Source organism: Nipponia nippon, unplaced genomic scaffold (genome assembly GCF_047370975.1).
Source record: "Nipponia nippon isolate SJK-2023a ecotype South Korea unplaced genomic scaffold, ASM4737097v1 scaffold_14, whole genome shotgun sequence".
In the NCBI taxonomy this organism is placed as follows: Eukaryota; Metazoa; Chordata; class Aves; order Pelecaniformes; family Threskiornithidae; genus Nipponia; species Nipponia nippon.
Window position 1 is genome coordinate 10000001 of NW_028262330.1, and position 18202 is coordinate 10018202.

Sequence of the window (18202 nt, forward strand, 5' to 3'; positions counted from 1 at the left end):
GTGGCAGTCGGCCCTTTAAAAATGCAAACCAGAATCTGTTAGTGCCGTACACCTGTTGTGGCACAGTCGGAAGAATAACTCAAGGTAAATTACAAAAATATTAAGGTGACGTTTTAAGTTGTGACTGAAGGGGGAATTCTCACATCTCGGTGTATGACACCGTGTTAAGCGGCGGCACTGTCCAAAGCGATGGGGTCAAATGGCACCACGCAGCCCGATGATCCTTTCCCACCCCGTTCGGCTCCGTGCGCTAGCCTAGCTTGGGATACGGCGCGTCTGCACGCGAGCGCTTTTACGTATCAGGGTAGTTCCGTGGTATTCTGCAAAAATAAGCACGTACGTCCAGCTGGTGACAGGACTGGACCCTTAACTAGTGTTTATCTAGCTCTGTCACTTTTTGGTTTTACACCAGACAAAATAAGGACACTTCTCTACTATAAACAGTTGGCAAGAATTTCTGTTTTTCTAAAGCTCCAACACATTGCAAAGCCACCTTAGCTGCAGGGCTGAAATTAATTTTCATGATACAGGAAGAATGAATTGTAAGTATTCAACTGAAGCTGGGATTCTGCAACTTCTGCTTTTGAAAGCACGAAGAAAGCAGCCAGATAATTCAAGTGCAACTGAAAGCACATTTGTCACTTTTTTTGTGCACACAGGAAGGGCAAATGCAGTCTGGTCTTAAGGTGCCGCTGTGATGCTGACATTAATGCACTTACAGTAATGGATGTGGTGTAAAGAAAAACCTGAGGGCTCTAGAAAAATAAGTCCACTTCTCCAGAAACTGGGCATTTGATACAGAGAGAAGAGCTAGGGAGGCTGGCAATGCTATTGCTGTAGAACTAGTGTATTTCTTTCAAAGGTGGTACCTGAGAAGATTGAACTGTTAGTTACTTTTGTATTTGTAATTAAATTTGTGCAAGTATTTATCTCAAGATTGAAAGAGCTGTTTCTTTCTTGTTAAGAAGAAAGCCACATTAATACTTCTTCTTTAAGCGTGAAGTTAGTATGCGGATCTGTGGCTTGTTCTGTTGCTTATGGCCCAGTGTAAGTTAGGGGTACTTGTTGGTAACATGCTGATTAAGGAAAAAGAAAAAAAAACCCAAGAAACCAAACCCAAAATATAATATGATTTTCCCAGATAATGTAAATAACAGGGTTTTAACATTTTCATTATATAACTAAAAGAATAAATAAATGAGCACAACTTCCCCTGTAGAGCACTTTATCCAGATAATAGAATCTACGCTGGTTAGTAGTAGTTGCTACACATAAAATTGCAGGGTGAATTTACTCTGCCGTTGCAGTCTGCTAGTAACTTGTGATGTACGTTACTTACTGTGCTGTAGCAGCGAACACTGAAATGGTTTGAGGCCAAGCAGGGACTGGAGATCGATTAATAGTAAGTGTTGGTATGGAACATCACCTACAGCTACAGACAGCACAGAATTACCCTGTGGTTTATCCTAGGAGTTTTGAGAAAGAGCTGAGAGAACGGTGAAGAAGGGCAGGGGCAGCGGAACTGGGAAACTGTGATAAAACAGAGGTGGCCAAACCGGGAGAGTGAAAGTCAGTGCGGGGCCGTGCGGGGAGGCCAGGGCAGGGGTGGGTAAATACGGAAATGATTTGGCCGGGAGCAGGAGTTTGCAGCAGCCTTTGGAAGCAAACGTGTGATTCAGCTGGCCGATAACGTAAGCAGGTCAGCCACAAGGAATGCACTGCTCTGTCATACAGGTGGCCCATCAAAATGGCTTGTACAAAGTACCAAGAATGACTTGTAATAAATGAAATTCGAGTTAAAGATCTGTGCATTAGTGCTTTAGAGCATCAGGAAGGAGTTAAAGTCATGCTGAACAGGCAGATGTCAGTGCTGTCAATGCAGAGGGTAGCTGTTTTATGTGTACAGGGCTATCACCAGGGTCTGGAGGATATTAAAATAAAATTATTTTTGCAAGGGTCACTTCCTGCAAAATGTCAGTAGAGTTGGTTAGTCTTAGGGTTCTTCCCTCAAAACCAAGGATAACATATGTCCTTTGTTTAGTCTGCTTAGATTTTAATACCCTTGGGCAAATAGAGGAGGTTTATGACCCCTATTAACACCGTATTGAGCAGTCTACGCTTTTCAGTGTATCCATACTGCCAACACCCTGGGAAGAGAGAGTCATTAGTCTCTTCATTCCACAGATAAGAAACTGAAGGAGGATCCGTACATTGCTCAGCTTAGACCTCATCTTCCTCGTTTTGTACAATTTTGTTCCTCAACTTGTACAGTTCCCTACCTAGTGGGGTTCCAGACTGAATTGCAGGCTGAACTGGGTTCCCTACGTGGAAGTTCATGCTTTATTTTTGATAACCATTATTTATTTCTATCCTAGGAATTCAAGGTTGCGTGGATTTCTGCCATAGTTAACACATTAATTCAGGGGAAGTTCGCAGGCTATATAGGTCAGCCCACATACTCACAAATGTCCTTTCTACCCATACTGCTGCCCTGCTACGTGACCAGGAAGGGCATTGGCTAAACACCGATACCAGATTCTTGCCGTTTCTGGCTGCTCCTTTTTCTAATACTTTCATAATCCTTTTGTAAACGCTCGCCTTTTATATACACCGCACCATCGCCCCAAACACACCAGCCACGATGCTACCTGCAGTCACCTAATATTTCCTCCTAACTGATCCTGTATTAGTTCCCATGGCAACAGGGAGATTATCCCAGGAGCATGAAGCCCCACAGATTTAACTACGTTTGCTCCCTTTGTTTTACACATTTACGATAGGAAGAATCTGGAATAAATACTGACAGTACTATCGTCTCTGTTGTGGAGATACTGAAACTGAGCTGCAGCCAGTTAAACGTAATCCTTTGCCTCTAAACAGGGCTGAGCTAGGAAAAGCGGAAGGCAAAGCCAACTTTGGCAGTATCCCAGTACTGAAGAGAAATTGTAAGTAAAAATTTTGCCCGTGCAAATCAACCACGAGCCCACCACTTCTAACGCTAGCCCCAGCGCGCGGGTTTCGCACAGGAACTTCCCTACGACTTCTGTATTAGTTCTTAAGGTGGTGAATAGAGCCTAGCCTAGCCTAGCCTAGCCTAGCCTAGCCTAGCAAGGCGCGCCGCTGCAGGACGGAGGGAGGAGGGTGAAGCGTTCCCAGAGACGGCGTTCATTTAGTTCTGGTTAGCGGTCTTAATTCTGACGCGTTAGCGTGACCTACTGATGGACTGCAGCAGATGAAGATGGATGGGGGTGTGTGCACATGTAGACCCATGTTGAAAGGATGGCGTTTGAAGGTCTGGGATGTTGGGTTTGGTGATTTTTAGCCAAACGTGGCAACAGACACGATGTCAAGAAGAGTAAGCGGATGCTGCTCTTTCCCCACAGGCGAGTTTTTATGCAACGCTGGGAGCAGGCCAGGTTCCCGCACATCTGCGCGCCTCGCCCCGTCATCCCAGCAGAACGTAAACCCGCTCTGGGGCCCGCTGCCCCGCAGGCGCGCCGAGCCGCTGGGCCCCGGCGGGCGCGGTCGGCTGCTTCGCTCATAATTACGGTAGGCGGCCCCGCCCGCGCGCCCGGTCACGTCCTGCACGTCTCAGTGCGGCGGAGCGCGCGCCCGCCCTGCCGGGGTGACGCGGGGTGACGCGGGGCGACGGCGCGGGGCCGCGGCGAGCGGGCCCTGCCCGGGGGGCCACCGGCGGCCGGCCCCGGCCCGCAGGCTGGCGGCCAGGGGGTTTGCATCGGGCCCCCCGAGGCAGCGGGCGAGGCCTGGGCGGCGGGGGGGGGGGGGGGAGCGTGCTGCCGAGCAGCGTGTGGCGGCCACGGGCTCCCGAGCCGCCCGGCGCCCGGCACGGCGTGGCGGTGGTTTCCTGCCGGCTCCGGGCCGCGGTCTGCAGGGGCCGCCTCGGGGCATCCTTGGTACGGCCTCAGCCGGGCGGGCCGTCCCCGCCGGCGTGCAGGAGGGGGCACGGGGGTGGCGGCCAGCGGCCGTTTCTTCCCAGGGCTGCAGGTGCCCGTCCAGCGCTGTGTAAGCAGCCTGGAGAAGGTGCCAATGGCTGCTTTTCAGCAAAACGTGCTCACGTATTATTGCTGACTTTGTGTTGCCGCTAGATGGTTAATACGAAAGAATAAAAATTATACAACCCTTCCCCCAGCATTTTAAACATTGGCTCCAAATGAAATGTTCCGTCTGACAGTTTGGAGGTAGTGAGAGTGACGATTCCTCCTGCCCCAGGACTCCTTCGGTTTTACCTCTCCTTCCGTGCTTCGTACACTCGAGCTGAGACGCTGGAATCGGCATTTTCCCCGTGACCGTGAACATCACAGAGCTACCAGTGTCATGAAGGATTACGCTTTGTGCACTTACTCTGCTGTCTGGTTATTGCTTTTAAAAAAAAAAATAAATCCTTTTTTGAAGAATGCTTTGTACCTTGGCATCACACAGAAGTTACTGGGAAAAAGAGTTTTGAAGGGTGGACAGGTCCCAGTGTCAGGAGGGTTGGTGGAGGTGCATCTTGGGACTTTGATCGAGGTGCAGAAGTTGCCCAGTCTGACAAGCTATGCATTTTTACATGCTCCCACAGCAACCGGCGAATCAGCCATCTGTAGCAGCAGGCACCTAGGATGTCTAGTTTTATTGAGGTCTTCTGTTTCACTTCTGCTTTAACCATTTTAGGTTCTAGTTGTATGGACTTAAGACAAATTGCATTCTGTTTATATTTGATGTCCAGAGAACAAGAGGCGAAGCCAGTAGCATGAGGCTTACTGTCCTTCTTGTACAGCCCAGGGTAACAGAACAGCTACAGTCATGGCCAGGTTTATTTCTGCATCATCCATATAAAGTTGTTTCTTCCAAGAAGTGGGAGTGCTGGTCTAAATGCCATAGTAAGTACGTTCATGCAGGCCTGTTCACAATCGTGCATTCGCTGCCCGGTTGCCTGGACAAGTCTGCATCAGCCAGGTTGTGCCGTACATAGTCTGGTTCTGGAACGGAGCTGTAGGAACGACGTGATTCCCCGTGCACAGCAGGCACTGTGCAGACCTATGCTTCTGAAAGCAGAAGCATTCTTCAGTGATGAACGTCTCTGATGTGCAGCTGTGCTTGCACTCCTCTTTTAGGTACTGTCGTAGAGAAACATTGGCCCAATAGCAGTAATCAACGGCATTTTAAAGAAATGGTCCGTTTTTGTGCATGTAAGATTTAACGTGTAACTTGTTTGAAGCTCACTTTAACGTTTTCAAGACTTCTATAATATGCAGACCCTATAAAACCCGAATGGCTGTGATGCAATACCTCCCTGCACGCCTGACACACAGGGACACTTTATCTGCCTTTTCAGTGTCTCCCCCCCACCCCGCATCGCTCTCTTTTAAAACTTTGCAGCATGACTGTCTAGTACATAACATTCTCACAAGACTTGACTTTTTAGATGCAAAGGTGCTTGTGGCTGCATACAGAAGTGTGAAAGATATGATTCATCAAATGAAATCTTCAAAAATTTTACTGGTGATGTAATAACAACAACAATGGAAAGTGTTTGCTTCAGGCAGACAGCGATACTGAGCATTGCTGCGGTTACTAACTCCCATCATCCACAAAAACTGTCCGTGCAGATTTTCATTGCAGTTTAGCTTAGGTACTTACTTGATGTGTGAAAACTGATAGCTCATCAGAAGCTCAAAGGGATCAAGATACCGGTGCGTCAGGGCTGTATCACTGTCCTCGGCAGGGAACACAAAGCCTGGGGGATTTGTCCACTGTTGCACAGAATGCCTGCGATGCACCCGGATTTTGCATCCGGGTCTCCTAAGTGAATAGTCCCGGAGCTTCATATAGCAAGGTCTTGTCACAGAAGTCCCGCAGACTTTAAGGCAGTAGTTATTACGTGTTTGTGAAAGTCAAATACACCCCTGAGCTGCTGTAGTGGCTTCAGTTTTTCTGTGAAACAGTGATTTGGTTGAAATCCAGTTTTGACTTTGAGAGAGCTGTGAGGGGACGTTCATTTGAAACTCGGCTGTGTGCATCTCATTTTTATGTATTTTTTACAAACTTTGTAAGGACTAAACCCAAACAAGGAATAGTTAAAATTGCACTGCATCTTCAAGATTTGTATTTAAAATAGTCCGTATCTTATTTGTAACTTGAACTGTAGTGCGATTTCTGCCTATTTTGGTTACGTGATTTTGCTTAGATAATTATCCCAATGTCTACAGACTGTAATTGCTTTTTGTTTCTTAGGGAACCCTCGTGAGCTTCATCATGGGAGCCGTAGTAGCTGACGATGGCCCATCTGGTGTGAAAGCCCCTGATGGAGGCTGGGGCTGGGCTGTCCTTTTTGGCTGTTTTATCATCACGGGATTCTCCTATGCCTTTCCTAAGGCAGTTAGTGTCTTCTTTAAAGAACTTATCCGGGAATTTGGCATTGGATACAGTGACACCGCATGGATTTCCTCCATTCTGTTGGCCATGCTTTATGGAACAGGTAGGTAGTTCTCGGTTTTTGAAACAGTATTGCATCATACAATGTTTGCAAATCATACGGCCATTTATGGCATAAATCATCACTGCATATCATTACTTGTGTGCAAGTAAGGCGTTCCAAAGAAGAATTACTATTAATCACGTAAATCCAGAAGTTATTTAAGCACGTCCAGCTTACATATAAAATTAAAGCTCTGTAACTCAGTAGCTGCTGAAGACCATGAAAAAGAAAAATTGCATGGCACTCCGAAGACGAAAAAGCCGAAGTGTTCGACTGTAGAGGAAAGAACACTCCTCCGGATTGGCCTGACAGCATGGACAAAGTACGGAAAGAATCATAGGATCATTTAGGTTGGAGAAGACCTTTAAGATCATCGAGTCCAACCGGAAACCTAAGGCTGCCAAGTCCACCAAAGAAGAAATGCAAACGGATGTAAAATCAATTGCAAAAATTGGTTTATCGTAACAACTGTAACTTGCTCTTCTTGCCTAGGTCCGCTCTGTAGCGTCTGCGTCAATCGCTTTGGCTGTCGCCCCGTCATGCTGGTGGGTGGCCTTTTTGCCTCGATGGGGATGGTGATAGCCTCCTTCTGCACGAGCATCATTCAGATCTATCTGACTGCAGGTGTGATTACTGGTAAGTCGTGTGCACGGTTGAAAATGAGTTAGCTAACGTCTTAGCTTTAGGTTGAAGTTTTGTACAAGTGACAAATATCTAAATCATCGGGATCGGCCAAATGGGCTTTTATGAAGATGGCAGATAAATGTGGAATTAAACTGTCATTTATTTTTTTATGAATGTTAGTTTTTCTGGTATGTTTAATAGCCACTGCTGTAATCAATGAAGCGTAAACATAGACCACCAGAATATTGCGGGGGTGGAGTGCTTTTACAGATGGTATCTTAGAATTCTTTTGTCCCTTTGAAACAAAACTCTTAAGTCATGAATCAGAAAAACTGTAATTAAAATTTTTTTAATAGTGATGTTGTAGGCCAGTATTAATTTTGGTGTACCCTCTTTCTCAGGTTTGGGTCTGGCACTAAACTTTCAGCCTTCGCTCATCATGTTAAACCGTTACTTTGACAAGCGCCGGCCCTTAGCCAACGGGCTATCCGCTGCCGGCAGTCCCGTGTTTCTCTGTGCTCTCTCGCCCTTGGGGCAGATACTGCAGCACGAGTACGGCTGGAGAGGAGGATTCCTTATCCTGGGTGGGATGCTGCTCAACTGCTGTGTATGTGGAGCATTAATGAGACCTCTGGAGCCACCCAAAAAGTCTGAAGCTACCAAAGAAGCAGCTGAGAAAAAAGCAAAGAAAAAACTTCTGGATTTCAGTGTGTTTAAAGATGGTGGTTTTATAATCTACACGCTAGCAGCATCTATCATGGTGCTTGGCCTCTTTGTTCCCCCAGTTTTCGTTGTGAGTTATGCCAAGGATTTAGGGTATCAGGACACCAAAGCAGCTTTTCTTCTGACTATTCTGGGATTCATTGATATCTTCGCTCGGCCTATTTGTGGAATGGTAGCTGGTCTGAAATGGGTTAGACCACGCTGTGTCTACCTCTTCAGTTTTGCTATGATTTTCAATGGCTTTACAGATCTCATGGGTTCTATGTCCGTTGATTATGGTGGCCTGGTGGTCTTTTGCGTTTTCTTTGGCATTTCTTACGGAATGGTAGGTGCTCTTCAGTTTGAAGTTCTCATGGCTATTGTTGGTACTCAGAAGTTTTCCAGTGCTATCGGTTTGGTGCTCCTGGCAGAAGCTATGGCTGTTCTCATTGGTCCACCATCAGCGGGTAAGTGTCCCACTTAGTTCAGAATTCAAAGTCATGTGCATCGCATCCATTTACACAAATTGTATGATAAGGGAGCAGAGAAAAAGACAAGACGAGTCACTCGAGGAGTGCACATTGTGCTAGTGTTGCACATGCTTCAGTGACTGTCTGCAGTTGCGGTCTGAAATAGTCCAAGACGGGGTGGGATGAAGCTTTTCGCTCTTGGATCTACTTCAGGATTTATTGAATTGCCATCTGGAGATGCTGCTCTTTCTCCACTGAAAGCCTACGCTGGACCTCTTACTAGTAGATGGCTAATATTGCATGAGACGAGTGTTACGCACACGGGGAATAACTGTTGTGAAGTTCAGACCTCTTTGGAGTTGGGATTCAGAATATGAAACCTGTCCATTTTCTTTGGAAAGCACTAGGATAGATTTTCTATACCCATGGTAGATTTGGAGGAGGAAAGAAAGCATCAGAAGGAGGAAAAAAAGATCTTACAAGGAGGACTATAAAAGTGGACTGTTTTAAGGAAGGCAGACTGCTTCTATTGCACATCTCGCAACCCAAGAATAAGGGGGTGTTACAAAATATTCAAATTAATTAATTTGAATTCAAAATTGCAAATTAATTACTAATCAAAGAACATAAATTTTACAGACCCTGAACTGAAAAAAAAACCCGCCTAAACCCCACCCGTTCACCGCCATAAAATGTTTACTGTTTATACAGGACACTAAAACCCATCAAGTATCTTTAGTGTGACAGAACCCCTCACGGAAAAACCAGTACTATGCATTACTTCCTCTGATCTTCGGGTTTGGAGAGGCACTTCCTTCACACCCTCCCTCCTGTTCTTTCACCTCCACCAAGCCCTGGGAAAACGGAACTGGCCTAAAGCATCAGAATCAGTCAGTTACTCCAGACCGACTATACATAAGATTTGCATTTTAAGCAGACGGTGCACTGCCCCTGTAGGAAGGGAAGTGAGATTGGGAGCGAGAGGAAGCTGATGATACAGATCCCGGCCACGGACGCCCACATTTTGATCTGAAATACATGGCACTCGCTTCGAATCTTGCACGGGAAGGCTAGGCTGGTTTTATTCCAGTTGAATTGCGTGACTCTGCGTGTGCAGGGGAGTACGCGTTTCGGGATGTGACGTAGTGGCAGCGAACGTTAAACTGAATTGAAATAATTGAGAAATATTTTGTTATAAACTTGTTAAAAGGGTATTTCAAAAAACTTGCTTAGATAGTCATGGTACTCCTAGACGGGAGTCATTTAAATGTTTAAAAAAAGCAGAGAAAATTTCATTGCAAGATAATCCCTTTTGTTAATCGCCTGGGATGTTGTCTTTTTCAGGAAAACTCCTGGACGCAACAGGGAGGTACATGTTTGTTTTTATTATTGCTGGAATTGAAGTTACCACCTCAGCACTCGTACTGGCCTTGGGAAATTTCTTCTGCATTAAGAAAAAACCAGAAGAACCACATACAAAAGAAGAAGCGGCAGAAAGAGAGGAATTAAACAAGTCTGAAGACAAAACTCCTGAAGATGCCAAGGTGGACTCTATTGAAGTGGAGCAGTTTCTGAAAGATGAGCCGGAAAAAAACGGTGAAGTTGTAACTAACCCCGAAACGTGCGTGTGAGCGTGACAGGAAACCGACAACGCGTTTAGAAAAGAAAAATTTTCAACACTATTTATTTTAGAAATAGAACTAGGTTAGGGCTGGGCCATCGGCTTTATTAACTGGAGGCCGGTCAGCTCATCAGGTCTCTCTGGAAGCTGATGAGCTAGACAACGGAAAATTAGCTTTATCAGTAAAAGGTGGAGCATTACTTTTTATGTAAACTAAAAAGCTTTTATGAACACAAGTAGAGTCTTGCTATGCATCACCAGAAACTGCTCACTTGGAAGAAATATAGGAAGAATATATTTTAAGACAAGTGGAATTATGTGTATGTTTTCAGCCAATACTGGTGAAATCGCTGTGTTGTGTGGCTAAATATTATTTCCCTTTCTGTGTTCTTTGTGAAGGGGAAAGAGTTTGAGATGGAGAAAAATCTCAGGAACTTAAAGGTCTCCATTAGGTTTTTGAATTTCTTACTTTTTTAGATTTTTAGATTAATTGGCTCAGCCCTAATTTAATTTTGATACTATCTGTTACTTTGATTTATGTAAATGTATTTCTGAGTTTTGTCTGAACCTGTAATCTTTGTAATTATCTTCTGGAATACTGTACGTGGAAGGGCACGTTACAGGTGCTGTCCTCAGCAGACCACACGAGCGGTATTCTGCGGTGGTACAACAAGACAATAAAATGAGCAGAATCGATCCTGACGGACCGCAAGCAAGCAAAGTTAGCCTACGGCTGCATACACGGTTTTCAGTACAGTTTCCCTGCAGCATTGAAAAATATTACAAGCAACACGGAGCAGACGGATATTGGGTTTAGTCAAATCTCCTCAAAGAGTGTCCATTTTGTATATAAACGAAACGGCGTGCGTTTCCAGATGACCTATACGTTAGTGGGCAGACTTAGGGAGGGACTGGACTATTTTGAAACGTTAAAATGCAATGTTAGCAACATAGGAAGGTCTTAACGTGTTTATTTGGGTTTTTTTTTCATTTACCCCACTTCCCTGTCCTTTTGCTCAGTCCGTGGAAATTCAAGGTGCCGTTCGTGCTGGTTGAGGAAGGATGAGAGAACCGCTGATCCTCGTTAGGACAGCGATGCACAGGGCCCAGTCGAGAATGGGGCTGGCTCTGCTACTCATTGCACAGGCAGCGGGGAGTCTGGCCAGTCGTTAAATCTCTGACGTTGGTATGGGGAGAGGGGAAGACACAGGCACAGACACAGATCAGACAAGGCAGTGACAGCACATTTGAAGAAGCGCGGCAAGGCAAAAGACTCGTCGTGAGGACGCTGAATAGAAAAGGAAGGTAAAAGGAAGGCATTCTATCTAGTCTTTTTTTTTTTCCCCCCACCCAAACACATTCAAGAAACGTAGTCTTTCATACAAAATCATGCTACCGCAACCCACCTTTCAGACGTTTATAAAGAGCTCTCTAGGCCTTGCGACCGCAGTGACAATCTTCAAAGCAGACTAATTCTAACAGATTCGGTTTTCTTGTTGGTAGCAAAGGAATACTGGCTTCCAGGTGCCAAAATTGTTCCCCTTAATAACTGAAAACTAAAAGACCCTAATCCCTTAAAACCCCGTATCCCTTTTAAAAATAACACCATTAGTTGTTTCATACCCAACCATTTTAACAGAAACACGGTAAATCCAACAAAGTGCCAAACCCAGGAACCGTTCCCCAACGGAACGAGCTCGGATGTCGGCTTCCGTTCTGGCAGTTTCTTCAAGATGGTTTTGCATTGTTAGGACAACCTTGCACAGAAATTGAAAAGTTAGGATCGTGACCTTTTTTCGGAGTGATTTTAAAAAGAAATGGATGCTGCACTGAATAAACTTTATTTTTATATTTCATATAGTGCGTTACTGTAAAACCTTTTATTAATGTAGCGGCAGAAATTGCGCTGGCGTGTCCTAGTTACAAGAACTTAGTCACTGAGCTTAGCTCCAGTTTGCTAAAGACTAAAATCAGTACTTGGAACACAACGCTGCCGCTGAACACAACACGCCGGGAGGCCACCATAGGAAAGGGCAAGAGGGAAAGGGAATCCACAGATGAGTTTACATCCCTGGAGGCTGCTTCAGACGATCCGTGACGGCCTGATGCAGCCTTCAGGTGGGAGTTCCCTGTTCGGTTTCAAAAAGCAAAAACTAGAAACCTTTCCAAAGGGGAATTCAGATCCTCAAACAGCCTTTTTTGTCTCACGGTGGGTTTTGATCACCAGATTTCTTGGCTAGATAATGCTATACTGTTATCACAGAACTAAGCAGTTCGTCCTTTGACCTCAGGGTTTGGCACAATTTTAAGTTTCCATACATTCTGCAAATTGTCTAGACTGTAACATCTCGAAAATTTGGGCTTGTCGTACTGACTTTCCAAGGTCTTTCATTTTCCATACATAATACCTTTATGGTTAAGCTGCAAACAACAAGCGTTGCGTTGCAATTTTGCGTGTTTGGGGCAGAAGAGGAAGTTATTGAGACAAGGGAAACACGTTTCAACGAGGCACCCTCAATAATTCCTAAAGTCAATCTTGTGTTCACAGAAAGTGCCTCGCTGGCCTATACAGGTTCCTTTCCTCGACTCAAATGAACCACTCCGAGTAGGACTGCCAGTGCTCTTGTGCTATTTTCAGCACAGACCTGCCAGTGGGTTGCGGTATTTGGGAGAGCAGGAGAGGCTTGCTGCATGAGAGAGGTCAAATCGCAGGACTCTTACCAACTGTGAGAAATAAGGGTTGGAATTTAATTTGCTAAGCGGTTTCACGCTGGCTATAAAATCTTTTACCGGTTTCATTATTTACAAGAAGCACCAAGACAGATGAGAAACTCCTAATGCAGCTCTCTTAGCACCACCAAAACTGGCAGGCTTGGGAGTACGTCGCAGCTCGGGAGCCACTTCAGCTCCCTGCTTCCATTCTGTCCCCTTCAGGGGTGACAGCCAGCTCTGTTCCCACCCTCCAGTCCTCTTCCCGTTCAGCTGCCTTTATTTCCCTGGCAAAACCTCCCTGCCTGCCAGATCCCTAGCCTGGACAACCGCAGGCCAGGATGCCGGGCCGGGCCGGGGCGCCTACCCAGCTGCTCCTGCGGACAGGGCCACGAAGGCCTTCCCGCTGGGCTCCTGTTTCGCAGACCTCCCTCCCTCCTACCCCGTGAGGTCAGAAACAAAACCAAAAACGGCAAGCAGCGAGCCCTTAGGTTCCCAGCACTGTCTCAGAACACCCGCTAGAACTGGTACGTATCGGAGGAGAGGATTGCGTTGGGGCCCTTTCTCTTGGCAAGACTAGCCTGGCTCCTTGGTAATTTAACTCTGCTCATTGTCAATTCACAAGGAATTGCTTTTAAGCCCCCCAGGTCTTTTGCTACAGTATTTAATCGCAACACCACTGAGATCCCCCGAGGAGCAGCTGTGAGATGGGGTCTGTCCTGTATTGTGAGGCCGCGCGGGGTCGGAGCCCTAACGCGTTGCTGAGAGCCTGGCTGCTGGGGGCCCAGCAGAACGGCCCCGTGCAGCACCTCCCCGGGGGAACCCAGCCTCCCTTCCACCTGCACCTGCCACAGGTCTGGGCCGTGAAAAAAGAAAAGGGAAGAAAGGGGGAAAGGGGAGGGAAGGCAGGTAACTACACCACTGAATTGTCAGGCATCCCGAAGACAACGTTGTAATTTGCTCTTGCATCATACTCTGTTGGAACAAATGGAATTTCTTCAGACACGTAGTTCATGAATCTATTTAAGAAGTCTGTGAGGGAAACAATCAAAAACGACAAGGGTAAAAAATCCAAGTATAATACTATACAACAGTTGAAAGGTAGTTTTCATAGATTATTTCTCTGAAACTAATGAACGGTCTTTTAGTGTACAGGCTAGCATGATTTTTAAAGCTTTTTAGATCTTTGTACATTCTATAGAGTGTGTACTATAGGATTTATGGTTAGACTATGGTACGTTTGATCATGTAATGGATCTTGGGCCCTCCATTTCCTAATGCAGGGAGAGGGTGTGTCTATAAATGCCTGTAACACACAGAGAATATATAAAGAGGTGTATATGTGTGTGCATACATATATTTATATACGTATGTATCAATCTCCATACATCAAACATGCAAAATACCCAGCAGAGTAGAACAGAGACAGCTCGCCTGTTTACTAGACAATGAGCAATGCAGAGTTAAGCCTATTTTCTTCCTCCTCCTATACAAAGATAAGTTTGCTTTTTTAAAATTTCTAAATAAAATATCTTGTAGCTATTTGGAGCCTGGAAGATCTCAGCAGAACTAAAAATCTTCAAGGGATGCAGCTATGTTTAAAATCACAGTCTCTGGATTTTCTTTTTCTCCAGTCCTTAAATACCTTGCAGCAAGCCTTCAGCAGTACCTGCTGCTCAAGCAGCCAGTCCCCGAGGCGGTGGGAAGGTATGGTGCGAAGGACGGGACAGATCTTGTGCTTGTTAACATTGAATCCCATCCAAACGCACACCTGGGTTAGACGACGTGAAATCATGCTCTGAAAAGAAATAAAAACGGTCCCCTAACCAAGCAATCAAACTTGACAATGAAAATCCAAACTACAGGCAGGTACGCACCTTTGTTACCTCAGTTCGGCAATCGGGAACGGAGGGCTGCCAGGAGACCGCAGGCTCTCCCACGTTGCAGCGGTGCGTGCTGCCTCGTGCACGCGTGCCTGCGTCTCTGCCGCGCGCGTCTTTAGGCCCACGGGAGTACGCCTCAGTTTGTGCAAGCGAGATGACTCTTTGTTTCTTGTTAATGCACTTTAATGTAATGTGTACCTTTATTCTTAGAATTTTTTTTACGCTTTTCTAGTAAACTGTTGCAAATGTAGTGAATAAATATTTATTTGGTTGTAAAAAGCTGTGAGTGTGAGAAAATAAGCTTAGAAAAAATAACTTTAACACCCAGATTTGGAAATTGGGCTTCATTTCCACATGCTCAAATAGCTACACAGAAGCAGAGCACTTATAGAGAATAAGAGGCGACACCGAGCTGACAGGCAGACACGATTTAACGTGGGCAAGGGGACTGCTTTTGCCATGACTCATAGTTCGGCCAATTCCAAAATGGAAATGGGCTCCTGCTGTAAATGATCCTGAAGACTATTTTAAAGCATCAGCTAATTTAAAATAGCTATTAATTTTGTGGTGCTCCGCGTAGAAATTATTGTTCTTGTCCTCTGAAGAGTGCTCCAGGTTTTGTTTGCAGGTAAAGTTTTACAAACTGCTATGACTTATAAAGCCCTAAATATTTTGAGTACTGACCTGCCCGCAAGCTGTCCTTATCGCCAAGTGATGCTCTTTAGAACCTGAAAGCTCCTAAGAAAACACAGTTTAAGAAGACATTTATGGTGGGCTGTTTTGGATCCTCTGGTACCCCCGCTAAGGCTGGCTCCTCGAGGTATAATCTCAAGGCTACACCCAAGCGAGTCACAATTACAGGCTCTTCGATGTAACGAGCGCTACGTGTTGCTGCCTAGACGGCTCGCACCTCTTTGTGCCCGAGTATCTCTGCCTTTGGACAGAGACATCTCTCCAAGCTCAGCTTCAAAAGTTTCTCTGTATATTTACAGAGAAAAGATCGTAGGTCTAGTTTACAAAACCCCCATGTTTGAATAAACATGATTACCTTTTTTATGCTAGTTGAGTTAAATGGGTAAGACTCGAGGTGTAATCAGACGCTTTGCTACCCCGCTGGCCAGATCGAGCCCTATGCTGGTATAGGAATGAATGTTCCCGGGCGGACCGGAATGACCGAATTTATTAGCATGCAGTCAGCACATCCTGGTGACAGAGACCCCGAGTTTCTCTTTGAGCCTGGAAGAAAGGAGCCAGGCCATTCGCTGCGGCGGAAAACGGGCACGACCGGAGTTGCAGAGCTCTTGTTCCCTGCTGCTGGCCCTGCTGAAGGGAGGTGAGCCACCGATATTTGAAGAGTAAGCAACTTGGACCATAGCAGAGGCACTGCGTATGAGAAGCAACGGCTTTGGCGTATATTATTTTAGCAGCCTTCTCGACGTTTCTGGACTAGAGCTCATCTTTGTGCCAGTAGGAAAAAGGCGCATCTACTGCAGAAGTCGGGGCTCTTAAAAGTACCTTGCTAGCGACAGTCTGCGAGATCAGCAGCCCTGCGTTTGTCTGAGCAAGTACGGAAAGTCAGAGGCAGACAGAGTAAAACGCTAGTTACCTCCAGCTACACGCTGCTTGTTCCTCGGCTGCCCTCAATACCTGCTTCAGCATCTCAGCCGCATTCCAGCTGGCCACTCTCCTCACTATCCCTAGTGAAGGCTTCGCAGCAGTAAGAAATGAGTACGGCTCTTGCTCTTCCGACTCTTCAGCTACTGCTCTTTCAGCAGTTTAAAGCCTTTCACTGGAAAACTCTGAACCCAACAAAGAAGCGTCTCTAGATTTTAGTATTTACAATTCTTCAGTAACAAAAGACTTTTCAGTCTTGCTGAAAAATGTGGCGTAAGATCCAGCGGCTGACAATGTCAGGCAAACTTAAAGTACAGTTTCTCAGCAGTGAGAGCAGAGAAGCGTTTGCTGGTTGGGGTCTTTTAAGAAGAACCACCCGTGCACGATGGCAGAATCCTGCGGATGGCTGGTTCAGCCTTGCCTTAAGGACTATGGAAATACCAGCAGCGCTGCATTGCCCTGGTGCCTGTAATGCCTGCAGCTCTGAACCAAGCTGAGGACTGTAATTAAACTGTTTTGGCTGGTATGAGATCAGGACTAGACATTTTCTTCCTAGCGCATAATGTACCGAACGCATTCCTGTCTTGTTCCACATCCCACCCCACCCCAAGCGTCCCGGGTTGGTCACAGCAGACGAGGGCTTAATGCTTTAGGGTGACAGACACCATTTCCCCTTTTTCCGCATTCCTGCTTGTCCATTACACTCATATTTCTCAGACCTAGATCTTATCTATGCCTTTTGAGCCGAGAGTTTTCCCAACATGAGATTAACCAAGAACACTATCTTAAAAAAAGATTTTTTGTACACTGCCTATTTTTGTAGACTGTGTATAAACAGATCTCATCTAATTTTCTGTTGTCCCTCTGCCTGCAGCACGCAATGGTTTCATCAAAAGAACCGAAGCATACTAGTCTTAAAAGATTAAGCAGGAAAAAACACACCAATGTCTGAGAAAAAGTGATAAAGTGTTAACTCCCGTGCAAATATTTGCTGATAAAGTTAGCAGGATTTTGCTGTGAAAGAGATCTGACTGAAGATCAGGCCTGTGAGCGCTCTCCTGGTACAAAACTACTGAACGATGCAAATAGTCCTTCAATTCGGGGTCATACAATCACTTAAATCTAGACATGTGTGTGTAACGACAAGAATTGTCACCTGAACGGACCGGAGGGAAGTGTACGGGTTTAATCACGAAGTACTGCATTCTTTAACGGCAAACCCTCTTCAGTATTGACCTGTCTCATCCAGTGAATTTTAGAAGCTACTTTGCTGTAGGATTAAGTTCACGGTGGATTACACTTCCTCACAACTGGATTAAATCTAGATTTCTGACCAGATGGCTCAGCACTATTAAAACAAAAAACACAGCGTTGTTTGTTTTCACTTAGTATTTTGTACACATGAAGTGCTGCCTTTGTAAAGCAAAAGCTAAAAAGGTATTTCTGTTATTCTTGAAACTAAATATTCTTGAAATGCACATGTACGCTCTAGCCAACGATCTACTTACAAAGCTGTAAATTCATTGTAAAGATTCTGGTTGGGAAATTCAATTTCTGCAAGCGTTGCCTTGGGCAGGTTTTATGGAGCAGCTGCTACTCAGAGGTCTGCAAGGTGGGGAGATGAAGAGAACACACGGTTGTGCTTGCGATGTTTTTCCCCACCGGAGAACGAAGGATGAGATGCCTCCGAGTTCTACGTGCCTTCCTCCAAGGGAGATGTTAAGTACTTTCATGAAGTTAACATGGAATATACAGACTCCTTAAATGCTTTTAGTTAATATCTCAAAGCGTAGGATTTATTTTCAATTGTTTTCAAGGTACTTGCACCACAAAGAGTTCAGGGACTCTGTAACCATCAAGATTACGTAACACAGCAGCAGAGGTGGCATTTTCCACATAAAAACACATAGCCAGTTCTAAATGACAACTGTGAGGATAAATTAAATATCCTGCCAACTTTTAAAGGCCTGCTAATCAGAAACAGAGGGGGTTCTTGAGGGTGCGTTTGCCCTCAGATTATGAGCAGACTTTTGAGAATTGCATAGCAAACCCCAGGACTTTTATTATACAGGGCACTGTGGGGAGAGCTCAGTGTTTTTCT

At 45.5% G+C, this 18202-nt stretch overlaps 1 protein-coding gene across 1 annotated transcript in view; it reads left to right on the plus strand.

Moving 5' to 3' along the window:
- SLC16A3 (solute carrier family 16 member 3) overlaps positions 1-11751 on the plus strand; it is a 13204-nt gene extending 1453 nt beyond the window's left edge. The window contains exons 2-5 of the mRNA XM_087751238.1: positions 6235-6478; positions 6971-7114; positions 7504-8271; positions 9619-11751. Of these exons, the coding sequence (XP_087607364.1) occupies positions 6256-6478; positions 6971-7114; positions 7504-8271; positions 9619-9905 (1422 nt within the window). The 5' untranslated portion in view covers positions 6235-6255 and the 3' untranslated portion in view covers positions 9906-11751. The remainder of the gene's footprint in view (positions 1-6234; positions 6479-6970; positions 7115-7503; positions 8272-9618) is intronic.
- The last annotated feature ends 6451 nt before the right edge of the window (positions 11752-18202 follow it).